The 19,193-nt window shown below is 45.4% G+C and overlaps 1 protein-coding gene across 1 annotated transcript in view; it reads left to right on the top strand.

Moving 5' to 3' along the window:
- LOC109886751 (regulator of G-protein signaling 7-like) overlaps positions 1-17,019 on the top strand; it is a 61,369-nt gene extending 44,350 nt beyond the window's left edge. The window contains exons 12-15 of the mRNA XM_031813062.1: positions 10,958-11,144; positions 12,666-12,755; positions 15,286-15,322; positions 16,828-17,019. Of these exons, the coding sequence (XP_031668922.1) occupies positions 10,958-11,144; positions 12,666-12,755; positions 15,286-15,306 (298 nt within the window). The 3' untranslated portion in view covers positions 15,307-15,322; positions 16,828-17,019. The remainder of the gene's footprint in view (positions 1-10,957; positions 11,145-12,665; positions 12,756-15,285; positions 15,323-16,827) is intronic.
- Positions 17,020-19,193: the final 2,174 nt, after the last annotated feature.

Genomic DNA, 19,193 nt, shown 5'->3' with positions numbered 1-19,193 from the left:
GCGAGGGCCAGCCGACTAGAGCATACAAGTCGCAGTGGTGGGTAGTATAAGGTGCTTTAGTGACAAAACGGATGGCACTGTGATAGACTGCATCCAGTTTGCTGAGTAGAGTGTTGGAAGCCATTTTGTAGATGACATCGCCGAAGTCGAGGATCGGTAGGATAGTCAGTTTTACTAGGGTAAGCTTGGCGGCTTGAGTGAAGGAGGCTTTGTTGCGGAATAGAAAGCCGACTCTTGATTTGATTTTCGATTGGAGATGTTTGATATGAGTCTGGAAGGAGAGTTTGCAGTCTAGCCAGACACCTAGGTACTTATAGACGTCCACATATTCTAGGTCGGAACCATCCAGGGTGGTGATGCTAGTCGGGCATGCAGGTGCAGGCAGCGACCGGTTGAAAAGCATGCATTTGGTTTTACTAGCGTTTAAGAGCAGTTGGAGGCCACGGAAGGAGTGTTGTATGGCATTGAAGCTTGTTTGGAGGTTAGATAGCACAGTGTCCAAAGACGGGCCGAAAGTATATAGAATGGTGTCGTCTGCGTAGAGGTGGATCAGGGAATCGCCCGCAGCAAGAGCAACATCATTGATATACACAGAGAAAAGAGTCGGCCCGAGAATTGAACCCTGTGGCACCCCCATAGAGACTGCCAGAGGACCGGACAGCATGCCCTCCGATTTGACACACTGAACTCTGTCTGCAAAGTAATTGGTGAACCAGGCAAGGCAGTCATCCGAAAAACCGAGGCTACTGAGTCTGCCGATAAGAATATGGTGATTGACAGAGTCGAAAGCCTTGGCAAGGTCGATGAAGACGGCTGCACAGTACTGTCTTTTATCGATGGCGGTTATGATGTCGTTTAGTACCTTGAGTGTGGCTGAGGTGCACCCATGACCGGCTCGGAAACCAGATTGCACAGCGGAGAAGGTACGGTGGGATTCGAGATGGTCAGTGACCTGTTTGTTGACTTGGCTTTCGAAGACCTTAGATAGGCAGGGCAGGATGGATATAGGTCTGTAACAGTTTGGGTCCAGGGTGTCTCCCCCTTTGAAGAGGGGGATGACTGCGGCAGCTTTCCAATCCTTGGGGATCTCAGACGAGATGAAAGAGAGGTTGAACAGGCTGGTAATAGGGGTTGCGACAATGGTGGCAGATAGTTTCAGAAATAGAGGGTCCAGATTGTCAAGCCCAGCTGATTTGTACGGGTCCAGGTTTTGCAGCTCTTTCAGAACATCTGCTATCTGGATTTGGGTAAAGGAGAACCTGGAGAGGCTTGGGCGAGGAGCTGCGGGGGGGGCGGAGCTGTTGGCCGAGGTTGAAGTAGCCAGGCGGAAGGCATGGCCAGCCTTTGAGAAATGCTTATTGAAGTTTTCGATAATCATGGATTTATCAGTGGTGACCGTGTTACCTAGCCTCAGTGCAGTGGGCAGCTGGGAGGAGGTGCTCTTGTTCTCCATGGACTTCACAGTGTCCCAGAACTTTTTGGAGTTGGAGCTACAGGATGCAAACTTCTGCCTGAAGAAGCTGGCCTTAGCTTTCCTGACTGACTGCGTGTATTGGTTCCGGACTTCCCTGAACAGTTGCATATCACGGGGACTATTCGATGCTATTGCAGTCCGCCACAGGATGTTTTTGTGCTGGTCGAGGGCAGTCAGGTCTGGGGTGAACCAAGGGCTGTATCTGTTCTTAGTTCTGCATTTTTTGAACGGAGCATGCTTATCTAAAATGGTGAGGAAGTTACTTTTAAAGAATGACCAGGCATCCTCAACTGACGGGATGAGGTCAATGTCCTTCCAGGATACCCGGGCCAGGTCGATTAGGAAGGCCTGCTCACAGAAGTGTTTTAGGGAGCGTTTGACAGTGATGAGGGGTGGTCGTTTGACTGCGGCTCCGTAGCGGATACAGGCAATGAGGCAGTGATCGCTGAGATCCTGGTTGAAGACAGCGGAGGTGTATTTGGAGGGCCAGTTGGTCAGGATGACGTCTATGAGGGTGCCCTTGTTTACAGAGTTAGGGTTGTACCTGGTGGGTTCCTTGATGATTTGTGTGAGATTGAGGGCATCTAGCTTAGATTGTAGGACTGGCGGGGTGTTAAGCATATCCCAGTTTAGGTCACCTAACAGAACAAACTCTGAAGCTAGATGGGGGGCGATCAATTCACAAATGGTGTCCAGGGCACAGCTGGGAGCTGAGGGGGGTCGGTAGCAGGCGGCAACCGTGAGAGACTTATTTCTGGAGAGAGTAATTTTCAAAATTAGTAGTTCGAACTGTTTGGGTATGGACCTGGAAAGTATGACATTACTTTGCAGGCCATCTCTGCAGTAAACTGCAACTCCTCCCCCTTTGGCAGTTCTATCTTGACGGAAGATGTTATAGTTGGGTATGGAAATCTCTGAATTTTTGGTGGCCTTCCTGAGCCAGGATTCAGACACAGCAAGGACATCAGGGTTAGCAGAGTGTGCTAAAGCAGTGAGTAAGACAAACTTAGGGAGGAGGCTTCTGATGTTGACATGCATGAAACCAAGGCTTTTTCGAACACAGAAGTCAACAAATGAGGGTGCCTGGGGACATGCAGGGCCTGGGTTTACCTCCACATCACCCGCGGAACAGAGAAGGAGTATCAAAACTGGTCGCCTAGAGCGTTGGGGACAGAGAATAAGAGGAGCAGGTTTCTGGGCATGGTAGAATATATTCAGGGCATAATGCGCAGACAGGGGTATGGTGGGGTGCGGGTACAGCGGAGGTAAGCCCAGGCACTGGGTGATGATGAGAGAGGTTGTATCTCTGGACATGCTGGTAGTAATGGGTGAGGTCACCGCATGTGTGGGAGGTGGGACAAAGGAGTTATCAGGGGTATGAAGAGTGGAACTAGGGGCTCCATTGTGAACTAAAACAATGATAACTAACCTGAACAACAGTATACAAGGCATATTGACATTTGAGAGAGACATACAGCGAGGCATACAGTAATCACAGGTGTTGAATTGGGAAAGCTAGCTAAAACAGTAGGTGAGACAACAGCTAATCAGCTAGCACAACAACAGCAGGTAAAATGGCGTAGACTAGGCAACGGGGCCAACAGATAAAACAAACAAGCAGAATGGAGTACCGTGATTTATGGACAGTCCAGCGTGCATCAGCTATGTAGCCAAGAGATCAGTGTCCAGGGGGCAGCGGTGGATGGGGAAGGGAAGCTGGACTGGCGAGTGTTATCCAGGTTAAAAAAAAACGAACAATGACTAAATAGCTTGTAGCTAGTTAGCTGGTTAGCTTCTGGAGGTTCTTGAGTGTGTTCTAAAAATAAATACAAAATAATAGCGATTCCGTATCACATTGGGTGAGGCAGGTTTCCGGAAGGTATAAACAAATTAAAAATCAAAAGAGATAGAAAGTAAATATGGGTCCGGTGGGCGTTTGGGACGCGGCGATTCAGGCGGTTAGCAGGCCTGTGCTAACAAGCTAACAGTTTGTAGGCCCGGGCTAGACAAGGTAGCAGTTAGCGGACCGGAGCTGGACAAGCTAGCAGTTAGCAGGCCGAATTAGCAAGCAGGGAGATAGCGAGGGCTAGAGAGTTAGCCTTTGGGGGACGTCGCGATGGGGTGAGTCTGTTTATTCCTCTTCATGTGGTGACATCGATAGACCGGTCGTGGGCCCGGGTATTGTAGCTCAGGAGTATGCTACGGTGGTAGCGCAGGCCGGGCTAGCTTCAAGCTAAGTGGGTGGAAACGCTAGCCAGGGGTAATCATCCGGGGTTGCGGTTTAGCTAGATAGCTAGTTGTGAAGATCCAGCGTATTTGGAAGCTTAGGTTTAGCAAAATGTTTTTAAAGGGATAGCTATGTAAAAAACGAAAAATATGTAAAAAAAACGAAAAATATGTTAAAAACGAAAAATAAACAAAATATAAACAAAATATACAGGGACACGACACGACAGGACGACTTACTGCTACGCCATCTTGGATTCAAGATGGACTCTACTCTACTCTATATTACTGTACTCTACTCTAGTACTCTATGGTACTTTACTCTACTCTATATTACTGTACTGTACTCTATGGTACTGTACTCTACTCTATATTACTGTACTCTACTCTATATTACTGTACTCTACTCTATATTACTGTACTCTACGCTAGTACTCTATGGTACTTTACTCTACTCTATATTACTGTACTCTACGCTAGTACTCTATGGTACTTTACTCTACTCTATATTACTACGCTACTACTCTACTACTCTTCTACTCTTCTACTCTTCTACTCTTCTACTCTTCTACTCTTCTACTCTTCTACTCTAGTACTCTACTACTCTACTACTCTACTACTCTAGTACTCTAGTACTCTAGTACTCTAGTACTCTACTACTCTACTACTCTACTACTCTACTACTCTAGTACTCTAGTACTCTACTACTCTAGTACTCTACTACTCTACTACTCTAGTACTCTACTACTCTAGTACTCTACTACTCTAGTACTCTACTACTCTAGTACTCTACTACTCTAGTACTCTAGTACTCTAGTCTTCTACTCTACTCTATATTACTGTACTTTACGCTAGTACTCTAGTCTAGTACTCTACTACTCTACTACTCTACTACTCTACTACTCTACTACTCTAGTACTCTAGTACTCTAGTACTCTAGTACTCTAGTACTCTAGTACTCTAGTCTACTCTACTACTCTAGTACTCTAGTCTAGTACTCTAGTCTAGTACTCTAGTCTAGTACTCTAGTCTAGTACTCTAGTCTAGTACTCTAGTCTAGTACTCTAATACTCTAGTCCAGTACTCTAATACTCTAGTCCAGTACTCTAATACTCTATTCTAGTACTCTAATACTCTAGTCTAGTACTCTAATACTCTAGTCTAGTACTCTAGTCTAGTATAGTACTCTACTATGGAATATAAACACATGTTTCAACTGGCCTGTAGTAGAATTTAATTTGCTCTCTGGCTCCCTCTGCTGGACATAATTCCCAATGCTGCTACAGGACTGTAGACATGCTGGAAGAGCTTCCTGTCAGATTACTGTAGTTTGGAGCGTATAGATGTTGACATGCTAGAAGAGCTTCCTGTCAGATTACTGTAGTTTGGAGCGTATAGATGTTGACATGCTGGAAAAGCTTCCTGTCAGATTACTGTAGTTTGGAGCGTATAGATGTTGACATGTGGAAGAGCTTCCTGTCAGATTACTGTAGTTTGGAGCGTATAGATGTTGACATGCTGGAAAAGCTTCCTGTCAGATTACTGTAGTTTGGAGCGTATAGATGTTGACATGTGGAAGAGCTTCCTGTCAGATTACTGTAGTTTGGAGCGTATAGATGTAGACATGTGGAAGAGCTTCCTGTCAGATTACTGTAGTTTGGAGCGTATAGATGTAGACATGTGGAAGAGCTTCCTGTCAGATTACTGTAGTTTGGAGCGTATAGATGTTGACATGTGGAAGAGCTTCCTGTCAGATTACTGTAGTTTGGAGCGTATAGATGTAGACATGTGGAAGAGCTTCCTGTCAGATTACTGTAGTTTGGAGCGTATAGATGTAGACATGTGGAAGAGCTTCCTGTCAGATTACTGTAGTTTGGAGCGTATAGATGTTGACATGTGGAAGAGCTTCCTGTCAGATTACTGTAGTTTGGAGCGTATAGATGTAGACATGTGGAAGAGCTTCCTGTCAGATTACTGTAGTTTGGAGCGTATAGATGTTGACATGCTGAAAAAGCTTCCTGTCAGATTACTGTAGTTTGGAGCGTATAGATGTTGACTTCCGGCGCCGACAGAGATGGCCGCCTCGCTTCGCGGTCCTAGGAAACTATGCAGTTTTTTGTTTTTTTACGTGTTATTTCTTACATTAGTACCCCAGGTCATCTTAGGTTTCATTACATACAATCGAGAAGAACTACTGAATATAAGATCAGCGTCAACTCACCATCAGTACGACCAAGAATATGTTTTTCGCGACGCGGATCCTATGTTCTGCCTTACAAACAGTACAACGGAGCGGATCCTATGCAGCGACCCAAAAAACGACTCCGAAAGAGAGGGAAACGAGGCGGTCTTCTGGTCAGACTCCGGAGACGGGCACACCGTGCACCACTCCCTAGCATTCTTCTTGCCAATGTCCAGTCTCTTGACAACAAGGTTGATGAAATCCGAGCAAGGGTAGCATTCCAGAGGGACATCAGAGACTGTAATGTTCTTTGCTTCACGGAAACGTGGCTCACCGGAGAGACGCTTTCCGAAGTGGTGCAGCCAACGGGTTTCTCCACGCATCGCGCCGACAGAAACAAACATCTTTCTGGTAAGAAGAGGGGTGGGGGCGTATGCCTTATGGCCAACGTGACATGGTGTTATGAAAGAAACATACAGGAACTCAAATCCTTCTGTTCACCTGATTTAGAATTCCTCACAATCAAATGTAGACCGCATTATCTACCAAGAGAATTCTCTTCGATTATAATCACAGCCGTATATATCCCCCCCAAGCAGACACATCGATGGCTCTGAACGAACTTTATTTAACTCTCTGCAAACTGGAAACAATTTATCCGGAGGCTGCATTCATTGTAGCTGGGGATTTTAACAAGGCTAATCTGAAAACAAGACTCCCTAAATTTTATCAGCATATCGATTGCACAACCAGGGGTGGAAAGACCTTGGATCATTGTTACTCTAACTTCCGCGACGCATATAAGGCCCTGCCCCGCCCCCCTTTCGGAAAAGCTGACCACGACTCCATTTTGTTGATCCCTGCCTACAGACAGAAACTAAAACAAGAGGCTCCCACGCTGAGGTCTGTCCAACGCTGGTCCGACCAAGCTGACTCCACACTCCAAGACTGCTTCCATCACGTGGACTGGGAGATGTTTCGTATTGCGTCAGATAACAACATTGACGAATACGCTGATTCGGTGTGCGAGTTCATTAGAACGTGCGTTGAAGATGTCGTTCCCATAGCAACGATTAAAACATTCCCTAACCAGAAACCGTGGATTGATGGCAGCATTCGTGTGAAACTGAAAGCGCGAACCACTGCTTTTAATCAGGGCAAGGTGTCTGGTAACATGACCGAATACAAACAGTGCAGCTATTCCCTCCGCAAGGCTATCAAACAAGCTAAGCGCCAGTACAGAGACAAAGTCGAATCTCAATTCAACGGCTCAGACACAAGAGGCATGTGGCAGGGTCTACAGTCAATCACGGACTACAGGAAGAAATCCAGCCCAGTCACGGACCAGGATGTCTTGCTCCCAGGCAGACTAAATAACTTTTTTGCCCGCTTTGAGGACAATACTGTGCCACTGACACGGCCTGCAACGAAAACATGCGGTCTCTCCTTCACTGCAGCCGAGGTGAGTAAGACATTTAAACGTGTTAACCCTCGCAAGGCTGCAGGCCCAGACGGCATCCCCAGCCGCGCCCTCAGAGCATGCGCAGACCAGCTGGCCGGTGTGTTTACGGATCCCTATACCAGTCTGCTGTTCCCACATGCTTCAAGAGGGCCACCATTGTTCCTGTTCCCAAGAAAGCTAAGGTAACTGAGCTAAACGACTACCGCCCGTAGCACTCACATCCGTCATCATGAAGTGCTTTGAGAGACTAGTCAAGGACCATATCACCTCCACCCTACCTGACACCCTAGACCCACTCCAATTTGCTTACCACCCAAATAGGTCCACAGACGATGCAATCTCAACCACACTGCACACTGCCCTAACCCATCTGGACAAGAGGAATACCTATGTGAGAATGCTGTTCATCGACTACAGCTCGGCATTCAACACCATAGTACCCTCCAAGCTCGTCATCAAGCTCGAGACCCTGGGTCTCGACCCCGCCCTGTGCAACTGGGTACTGGACTTCCTGACGGGCCGCCCCCAGGTGGTGAGGGTAGGCAACAACATCTCCACCCCTCTGATCCTCAACACTGGGGCCCCACAAGGGTGCGTTCTGAGCCCTCTCCTGTACTCCCTGTTTACCCACGACTGCGTGGCCACGCACGCCTCCAACTCAATCATCAAGTTTGCGGACGACACAACAGTGGTAGGCTTGATTACCAACAACGACGAGACGGCCTACAGGGAGGAGGTGAGGGCCCTCGGAGTGTGGTGTCAGGAAAATAACCTCACACTCAACGTCAACAAAACTAAGGAGGTGATTGTGGACTTCAGGAAACAGCAGAGGGAACACCCCCCTATCCACATCGATGGAACAGTAGTGGAGAGGGTAGCAAGTTTTAAGTTCCTTGGCATACACATCACAGACAAACTGAATTGGTCCATTCACACAGACAGCATCGTGAAGAAGGCGCAGCAGCGCCTCTTCAACCTCAGGAGGCTGAAGAAATTCGGCTTGTCACCAAAAGCACTCACAAACTTCTACAGATGCACAATCGAGAGCATCCTGGCGGGGTGTATCACCGCCTGGTATGGCAACTGCACCGCCCTCAACCGTAAGGCTATCCAGAGGGTAGTGAGGTCTGCACAACGCATCACCGGGGGCAAACTACCTGCCCTCCAGGACACCTACACCACCCGATGCTACAGGAAGGCCATAAAGATCATCAAGGACATCAACCACCCGAGCCACTGCCTGTTCACCCCGCTGTCATCCAGAAGGCGAGGTCAGTACAGGTGCATCAAAGCTGTGACCGAGAGACTGAAAAACAGCTTCTATCTCAAGGCCATCAGACTGTTAAACAGCCACCACTAACATTGAGTGGCTGCTGCCAACACACTGTCAATGACACTGACTCAACTCTAGCCACTTTAATAATGGGAATTGATGGCAAATTATGTAAATATATCACTAGCCACTTTAAACAATGCTACCTTATATAATGTTACTTACCCTACATTATTCATCTCATATGCATATGTATATACTGTACTCTATATCATCGACTGCATCCTTATGTAATACATGTATCACTAGCCACTTTAACTATGCCACTTTGTTTACATACTCATCTCATATGTTATACTGTACTCGATATCATCTACTGTATCTTGCCTATGCTGCTTTGTACCATCACTCATTCATATATCCTTATGTACATATTCCTTATCCCCTTACACTGTGTATAAGACAGTAGTTTTTTTGGAATTGTTAGTTAGATTACTTGTTCGTTATTACTGCATTGTCGGAACTAGAAGCACAAGCATTTCGCTACACTCACATTAACATCTGCTAACCATGTGTATGTGACAAATAAAATTTGATTTGATTTGATTTGATGCTGGAAGAGCTTCCTGTCAGATTACTGTAGTTTGGAGCGTATAGATGTTGACATGCTGGAAAAGCTTCCTGTCAGATTACTGTAGTTTGGAGCGTATAGATGTAGACATGTGGAAAAGCTTCCTGTCAGATTACTGTAGTTTGGAGCGTATAGATGTAGACATGTGGAAGAGCTTCCTGTCAGATTACTGTAGTTTGGAGCGTATAGATGTAGACATGTGGAAAAGCTTCCTGTCAGATTACTGTAGTTTGGAACGTATAGATGTAGACATGTGGAAGAGCTTCCTGTCAGATTACTGTAGTTTGGAGCGTATAGATGTAGACATGTGGAAAAGCTTCCTGTCAGATTACTGTAGTTTGGAGTGTATAGATGTAGACATGTGGAAGAGCTTCCTGTCAGATTACTGTAGTTTGGAGTGTGAACTGTGATGCAGATATCTGATTTATACTTTCACTAATATTCAATCAATACTCACCCAGCAGAGCTGGTGTTTTGGCGTTGTCGAGAGGTGGAACTGTGATGGAGTTGTCAAATCGGTGAGCAGCTGTTCGTGTGGTCATTGTCACTAAGCCACATCCATCCCACTCTTGTAAGAAATACAGACGGAGAAAGCATAGGCTCTATATAAAAATAATGACTCAAATTGAAAATGATTCAAAGGAAACAATGAGGATTTCTATCAGTCTAATCCAGGTGTAGATTACATCTCACATTCCAGTGTTAAAACTTGTAAACGAGGCTGGGTTTTATCTTAATGCTACGCCGTGCAGCCAATGGCAACGTCCGCTTTAGGTATAATGGGATTGGACAGCTCTAACACGGTTTCACAGCCATCACCGCCAAAACAACTGCTAGGTAGGTGTCGGCTTGTTCGTAAGGAAAGTGGCTGAGGGAATCATGTCAGTACACAAAGCTACCTTTCCACATACATCCTGTCCCTACTTGTGTCCTGAACATAACCCTGTTCAATTTAGATTTGTATTTACTTGACAATGTTATTATATGGAATAGGTCACCTGTAACGTCACAATTTCGCTTTTCACTTCCAGTGAACATGTTTAACATTCCTTTATCTGTCTGTGGTTCTGTTGATGTTTAACATTCCTTTATCTGTCTGTGGTTCTGTTGATGTTTAACATTCCGTTATCTGTCTGTGGTTCTGTTGATGTTTAACATTCCTTTATCTGTCTGTGGTTCTGTTGATGTTTAACATTCCGTTATCTGTCTGTGGTCCAGGTTATGTTGTTTAACATTCCTTTATCTGTCTGTGGTTCTGTTGATGTTTAACATTATTTTATCTGTCTGTGGTCCAGGTTCTGTTGTTTAACATTCCTTTATCTGTCTGTGGCCCAGGTTCTGTTGTTTAACATTCCTTTATCTGTCTGTGGTTCTGTTGATGTTTAACATTCCTGTATCTGTCTCTGGTTCTGTTGATGTTTAACATTCCTTTATCTGTCTGTGGTTCTGTTGTGTTTAACATTCCTTTATCTGTCTGTGGTTCTGTTGATGTTCAGCATTCCTTTATCTGTCTGTGGTCCAGGTTCTGTTGTTTAACATTCCTTTATCTGTCTGTGGTTCTGTTGATGTTTAACATTCCTTTATCTGTCTGTGGTTCTGTTGATGTTTAACATTCCTTTATCTGTCTGTGGTTCTGTTGATGTTTAACATTCCTGTATCTGTCTGTGGTTCTGTTGTATTTAACATTCCTTTATCTGTCTGTGGTCCAGGTTCTGGCTGGCGGTTCAGGAGGTGAAGAAGAGGCCGATTCGGGAGGTCCCTACAAGGGTCCAGGAGATCTGGCAGGAGTTCTTGGCCCCAGGGGCCCCCAGTGCCATTAACGTTGACTCCAAGAGCTATGACAAGACCACACAGAATGTCAAGGACCCCGGACGATACGCCTTCGAGGACGCACAGGTCTGTGAGGAGTCAGGAAGTGGTGTTTTGAATGGGGAGAGTAATACTGCAGCTGAATAGGAACAATGTTCTGTTTAATTACTTCTTTGTGACTCTCCGGCCCCGTTTATACCTGGTGCTAACATGCGTCCTTTCTTGTCCACATTCTGATTTTGCCCACATTTTTAGACAGGTGTTAGAATGGAGTGGGGTTATTGATGGGTTGGTTCACAGTAAGGTTAGAATGGAGTGGGGTTATTGGTGGGTTGGTACACAGTAAGGTTAGAATGGAGTGGGGTTATTGGTGGGTTGGTACACAGTAAGGTTAGAATGGAGTGGGGTTATTGGTGGGTTGGTACACAGTAAGGTTAGAATGGAGTGGGGTTATTGGTGGGTTGGTGCACAGTAAGGTTAGAATGGAGTGGGGTTATTGGTGGGTTGGTACACAGCAAGGTTATAATGGAGTGGGGTTATTGGTGGGTTGGTTCACAGTAAGGTTAGAATGGAGTGGGGTTATTGGTGGGTTGGTACACATTAAGATTAGAATGGAGTGGGGTTATTGGTGGGTTGGAATGGAGTGGGGTTATTGGTGGGTTGATACACAGTAAGGTTAGAATGGAGTGAGGTTATTGGTGGGTTGGTACACAGTAAGGTTGGTATGGAGTGGGGGTTTTGGTGGATTGGTACACAGTAAGGTTGGTATGGAGTGGAGGTTTTGGTGGGTTGGTACACAGTAAGGTTGGAATGGAGTGAGGTTATTGGTGGGTTGGTACACAGGAAGGTTAGAATGGAGTGGGGTTATTGGTGGGTTGGTACACAGTAAGGTTAGAATGGAGTGGGGTTATTGGTGGGTTGGTACGCAGTAAGGTTGGAATGGAGTGGGGTTATTGGTGGGTTGGTACACAGTAAGGTTGTTATGGAGTGGGGTTATTGGTGGGTTGGTACACAGTAAGGTTAGAATGGAGTGGGGTTATTGGTGGGTTGGTACACAGTAAGGTTAGAATGGAGTGGGGTTTTTGGTGGGTTGGTACACAGTAAGGTTGGAATGGAGTGGGGTTATTGGTGGGTTGGTACACAGTAAGGTTAGAATGGAGTGGGGTTATTGATGGGTTGGTTCACGGTAAGTAAAATGGATTGGGGTTATTGGTGGGTTGGTACACAGTAAGGTTGGAATGGAGTGGGGTTATTGGTGGGTTAGAATGGAGTGCGGTTATTGGTGGGTTGGTTCACAGTAATGTTAGAATGGATTGGGGTTATCGGTGGGTTGGTACACAGTAAGGTTGGAATGGAGTGGGGTTATTGGTGGGTCTGTACACAGTAAGGTTGGAATGGAGTGGGGTTATTGGTGGGTTAGAATGGAGTGGGGTTATTGGTCGGTTAGAATGGACTGGGGTTATTGGTGGGTTGGTTCACAGTAAAGTTAGAATGGAGTGGGGTTATTGGTGGGTCAGAATGGACTGGGGTTATTGGTGGGTTAGAATGGACTGGGGTTATTGGTGGGTCTGTACACAGTAAGGTTGGAATGTACCTTCTCTGTTTCAGGAGCACATCTACAAGCTGATGAAGAGTGATTCCTACAGCCGCTTCCTCCGCTCTACTTTCTACCAGGAGCTGCTACAGGCCAAGAAGAAGGTAAACAACTGGCTGAGGAGGCTGGACGTCTGACTCTGGGTCACAGCTGTATCTGTGGAGGATTACAGCAGCTCGGGACAGACGGTTGGATGAGAGGTTCAATACAGAGCAGAGGAATTACACTACAAATCAATTTCGGAAAACATCAGTCAAATATCAAATCACAAGACAATATAATCTCATTGTATTGGCAGCAGCGCCAGCAGGACAGGGTTATCTGGAGGCTCAACTATAGTGTCTACAGTACAGCACCTATCACTGTTCTCACAATCCCAGCAGGACAGGGTGATCTGTAGGCTCAACTATAGTGTCTACAGTACAGCACCTATCACTGTTCTAACAATCCCAGCAGGACAGGGTGATCTGGAGGCTCAACTATGGTGTCTACAGTACAGCACCTATCACTGTGAATGTCTTCCCTCCAGTGTCTATCATACTTCAGCTTTCTTGTCGAGGCTGAAACACTGGTAAACACGGTAAGTGGTGTAGGGGCTGAAACACTGGTTAACAGGGTAAGTGGTGTAGGGGCTGAAACACTGGTAAACAGGGTAAGTGGTGTAGGGGCTGAAACACTGGTAAACACGGTAAGTGGTGTAGGGGCTGAAACACTGGTTAACAGGGTAAGTGGTGTAGGGGCTGAAACACTGGTAAACAGGGTAAGTGGTGTAGGGGCTGAAACACTGGTAAACAGGGTAAGTGGTGTAGGGGCTGAAACACTGGTTAACAGGGTAAGTGGTGTAGGGGCTGAAACACTGGTAAACAGGGTAAGTGGTGTAGGGGCTGAAACACTGGTAAACAGGGTAAGTGTTGTAGGGGCTGAAACACTGGTAAACAGGGTAAGTGGTGTAGGGGCTGAAACACTGGTAAACAGGGTAAGTGTTGTAGGGGCTGAAACACTCTGGTAAACACAGTAAGTGGTGTAGGGGCTGAAACACTGGTAAACAGGGTAAGTGGTGTAGGGGCTGAAACACTGGTAAACAGGGTAAGTGGTGTAGGGGCTGAAACACTGGTAAACAGGGTAAGTGGTGTAGGGGCTGAAACACTGGTAAACAGGGTAAGTGGTGTAGGGGCTGAAACACTGGTAAACACGGTAAGTGGTGTAGGGGCTGAAACACTGGTTAACAGGGTAAGTGGTGTAGGGGCTGAAACACTGGTAAACACGGTAAGTGGTGTAGGGGCTGAAACACTGGTTAACAGGGTAAGTGGTGTAGGGGCTGAAACACTGGTAAACACGGTAAGTGGTGTAGGGGCTGAAACACTGGTTAACAGGGTAAGTGGTGTAGGGGCTGAAACACTGGTAAACAGGGTAAGTGGTGTAGGGGCTGAAACACTGGTAAACAGGGTAAGCGGTGTAGGGGCTGAAACACTGGTAAACAGGGTAAGTGGTGTAGGGGCTGAAACACTCTGGTAAACAGGGTAAGTGGTGTAGGGGCTGAAACACTGGTAAACAGGGTAAGTGGTGTAGGGGCTGAAACACTGGTTAACAGGGTAAGTGGTGTAGGGGCTGAAACACTGGTAAACACGGTAAGTGGTGTAGGGGCTGAAACACTGGTTAACAGGGTAAGTGGTGTAGGGGCTGAAACACTGGTAAACAGGGTAAGTGGTGTAGGGGCTGAAACACTGGTAAACAGGGTAAGTGTTGTAGGGGCTGAAACACTGGTAAACAGGGTAAGTGGTGTAGGGGCTGAAACACTGGTAAACAGGGTAAGTGGTGTAGGGGCTGAAACACTCTGGTAAACAGGGTAAGTGGTGTAGGGGCTGAAACACTGGTAAACAGGGTAAGTGGTGTAGGGGCTGAAACACTGGTTAACAGGGTAAGTGTTGTAGGGGCTGAAACACTCTGGTAAACACAGTAAGTGGTGTAGGGGCTGAAACACTGGTAAACAGGGTAAGTGGTGTAGGGGCTGAAACACTGGTAAACAGGGTAAGTGGTGTAGGGGCTGAAACACTGGTAAACAGGGTAAGTGGTGTAGGGGCTGAAACACTGGTAAACACGGTAAGTGGTGTAGGGGCTGAAACACTGGTTAACAGGGTAAGTGGTGTAGGGGCTGAAACACTGGTAAACACGGTAAGTGGTGTAGGGGCTGAAACACTGGCAGCAGTCTGGTGCATCGTTACCACACTGACTCACAGCAGTCTGGTCCATCGTTACCACACTGACTCACAGCAGTCTGGTCCATCGTTACCACACTGACTCACAGCAGTCTGGTCCATCGTTACCACACTGACTCACAGCAGTCTGGTACATCGTTACCACACTGACTCACAGCAGTCTGGTACATCGTTACCCATTCATTCAAAAACATTTTCCCTCCGCATATCACAATGCTCTAGAAAACCTCCTTTGTGGTTTACAATTTTGACATTGTCCTTCATAAAAAATGAAATATCTGCTGAGTCGAGTGCAATGTAAGATTTGAGACTTGTCCACATGATGAGTAGATATAGTATATATGTACAGATAGATATATGTACAGAGATGGTGATATGCAGGCTGTGGTTAATTTATCCATTTTATTTTTGTCCACAGAAAAGTAAGAACTTATTCTGAGGAACTCCACTTCCAGGTAAAGATGATTATAACCGTAACCCCTGACCTTTAACCCTTCACCTTACATACACCTAACCCCTGACCTTTAACCCCTAACTCTACATACACCTAACCCCAGCATCATGTCCACTCCCCAGTTCTACCCTAACCCCTAACCCCAGCTTCATGTCCACTCCCCAGCTCCACCCTAACCCCTAACCCCAGCTTCATGTCCACTCCCCAGTTCCACCCTAACCCCAGCTTCATGTCCACTCCCCAGTTCCACCCTAACCCCAGCTTCATGTCCACTCCCCAGCTCCACCCTAACCCCTAACCTCAGCTTCATGTCCACTCCCCAGCTCCACCCTAACCCCAGCTTCATGTCCACTCCCCAGCTCCACCCTAACCCCAGCTTCATGTCCACTCCCCAGCTCCACCCTAACCCCAGCTTCATGTCCACTCCCCAGCTCCACCCTAACCCCAGCTTCATGTCCACTCCCCAGCTCCACCCTAACCCCTAACCCCAGCTTCATGTCCACTCCCCAGCTCCACCCTAACCCCTAACCCCAGCTTCATGTCCACTCCCCAGCTCCACCCTAACCTCTAACCTCTAACCCCAGCTTCATGTCCACTCCCCAGTTCTACCCTAACCCCTAACCCCAGCTTCATGTCCACTACCCAGCTCCACCCTAACCTCTAACCCCAGCTTCATGTCCACTCCCCAGCTCCACCCTAACCCCTAACCTCCAACCCCAGTTTCATATCCCTAAAACACTATGCTATACAAAGTGTGTCCTAACTTAACTTATAACTCAAATGTGACAGATCGAGGACTTGATCCAATCAGATCTTAGACAACAGAATAGCAGTGCTGTTGTTTTAAGTTAGGCCATGTCGGAGGTTTCACTGTGTTGGAGCTGTGAAGATCCCGGCTGTTATACCTAACGCGGATGCTTCTAGTCCTATTAGTATAAATCCTATGCAGCCTTGTTACAAGACTGGAATGTGTTCTAAGCTACACCTCCATTGTGCTGATAGAAATCCTTATTATATTAGTTGAGTGATTTTCAAATTATGACCTTCGTTATTTTCTATTAAAAAAACTACACTTTCTCCTTCTGAACGTCTAACGCGAGAGTGGGGCAGGTGTGGCTCCGTGACAACGATCACAACAGCAGCTGCTCACCGATGTGACTTCGGCTCCAACACAGTGGCTCCAACACAGTGGCTCCAACACAGTACCCACCTATAAGCCAATGAGGAAACAGCTGCTATGTGGGCATCTGGTATCGTCGGGTTATAAAGTTAGATTGAATCCAGGCCTTAGGGCTCTATGTTATATGCATCGCTGAAGCATTACAGATCACATTGTTAGAAAATGAAAAGGTAACTTCTGATTGAGAGGACATATGCAGCGTTTACAGTGAAATGAGCAGAAACATTTCAACTGGGGAACGATGAACTTCACGATACTTAATTGAATAGACTCCTTATTGAATCTCGGCCTTAGTATCAATCCTCTGTCTCTGTCTCCTTTTTTAGGTCAAATCCATTTGATGGAATCACCCTGGAACAATGTAATGTTTTAGCCTTGGAGAGAGGACCTGATCATTTATACATTAATGTAATGTTTTAGGGAGAGAGAGGAGAGAGGACCAGATCATTTATACATTAATGTAATGTTTTAGGGAGAGAGAGGACCAGATCATTTATACATTAATGTAATGTTTTAGGGAGAGAGAGGACCAGATCATTTATACATTAATGTAATGTTTTAGGGAGAGAGAGGAGAGAGGACCAGATCATTTATACATTAATGTAATGTTTTAGGGAGAGAGAGGAGAGAGGACCAGATCATTTGTACATTAATGTAATGTTTTAGGGAGAGAGGAGAGAGGACCAGATCATTTATACATTAATGTAATGTTTTAGGGAGAGAGGACCAGATCATTTATACATTAATGTAATGTTTTAGGGAGAGAGAGGAGAGAGGACCAGATCATTTGTACATTAATGTAATGTTTTAGGGAGAGAGAGGACCAGATCATTTATACATTAATGTAATGTTTTAGGGAGAGAGAGGAGAGAGGACCAGATCATTTGTACATTAATGTAATGTTTTAGGGAGAGAGAGGACCAGATCATTTATACATTAATGTAATGTTTTAGGGAGAGAGAGGAGAGAGGACCAGATCATTTATACATTAATGTAATGTTTTAGGGAGAGAGAGGAGAGAGGACCAGATCATTTATACATTAATGTAATGTTTTAGGGAGAGAGAGGAGAGAGGACCAGATCATTTATACATTAATGTAATGTTTTAGGGAGAGAGAGGAGAGAGGACCAGATCATTTACACATGAATGTAATGTTTTAGGGAGAGAGAGGACCAGATCATTTATACATTAATGTAATGTTTTAGGGAGAGAGAGGACCAGATCATTTATACATTAATGTAATGTTTTAGGGAGAGAGAGGACCAGATCATTTATACATTAATGTAATGTTTTAGGGAGAGAGAGGACCAGATCATTTATACATTAATGTAATGTTTTAGGGAGAGAGAGGAGAGAGGACCAGATCATTTGTACATTAATGTAATGTTTTAGGGAGAGAGGAGAGAGGACCAGATAATTTATACATTAATGTAATGTTTTAGGGAGAGAGAGGAGAGGAGGACCAGATCATTTGTACATTAATGTAATGTTTTAGGGAGAGAGGACCAGATCATTTATACATTAATGTAATGTTTTAGGGAGAGAGAGGAGAGAGGACCAGATCATTTATACATTAATGTAATGTTTTAGGGAGAGAGAGGAGGACCAGATCATTTATACATTAATGTAATGTTTTAGGGAGAGAGAGGAGGACCAGATCATTTATACATTAATGTAATGTTTTAGGGAGAGAGAGGAGGACCAGATCATTTATACATTAATGTAATGTTTTAGGGAGAGAGGAGAGAGGACCAGATCATTTATACATTAATGTAATGTTTTAGGGAGAGAGGAGAGAGGACCAGATCATTTATACATTAATGTAATGTTTTAGGGAGAGAGAGGAGAGAGGAGAGGACCAGATCATTTATACATTAATGTAATGTTTTAGGGAGAGAGAGGAGAGAGGACCAGATCATTTATACATTAATGTAATGTTTTAGGGAGAGAGGGGAGAGAGGAGAGGAGGACCAGATCATTTATACATTAATGTAATGTTTTAGGGAGAGAGGGGAGAGAGGAGAGGAGGACCAGATCATTTATACATTAATGTAATGTTTTAGGGAGAGAGAGGAGAGAGGACCAGATCATTTATACATTAATGTAATGTTTTAGGGAGAGAGGGGAGAGAGGAGAGGAGGACCAGATCATTTATACATTAATGTAATGTTTTAGGGAGAGAGGGGAGAGAGGAGAGGAGGACCAGATCATTTATACATTAATGTAATGTTTTAGGGAGAGAGGGGAGAGAGGAGAGGAGGACCAGATCATTTCTACATTAATGTAATGTTTTAGGGAGAGAGGGGAGAGGAGGACCAGATCATTTCTACATTAATGTAATGTTTTAGGGAGAGAGAGGAGAGAGGACCAGATCATTTATACATTAATGTAATGTTTTAGGAGGAGAGAGGACCAGATCATTTATACATTAATGTAATGTTTTAGGGAGAGAGAGGACCAGATCATTTATACATTAATGTAATGTTTTAGGGAGAGAGAGGAGAGAGGACCAGATCATTTATACATTAATGTAATGTTTTAGGGAGAGAGGAGAGAGGACCAGATCATTTATACATTAATGTAATGTTTTAGGGAGAGAGAGGAGAGAGGAGAGAGGACCAGATCATTTGTACATTAATGCAGTCTTGTCCGTCTCGAGGATCCACCGCTCGACAGACAGACAAGTAGGTC

The sequence above is a fragment of the Oncorhynchus kisutch genome, unplaced genomic scaffold (assembly GCF_002021735.2).
Source record: "Oncorhynchus kisutch isolate 150728-3 unplaced genomic scaffold, Okis_V2 Okis04b-Okis11a_hom, whole genome shotgun sequence".
NCBI classification, from domain to species: domain Eukaryota; kingdom Metazoa; phylum Chordata; class Actinopteri; order Salmoniformes; family Salmonidae; genus Oncorhynchus; species Oncorhynchus kisutch.
This window is presented reverse-complemented; position numbering and strand designations above follow the sequence as displayed.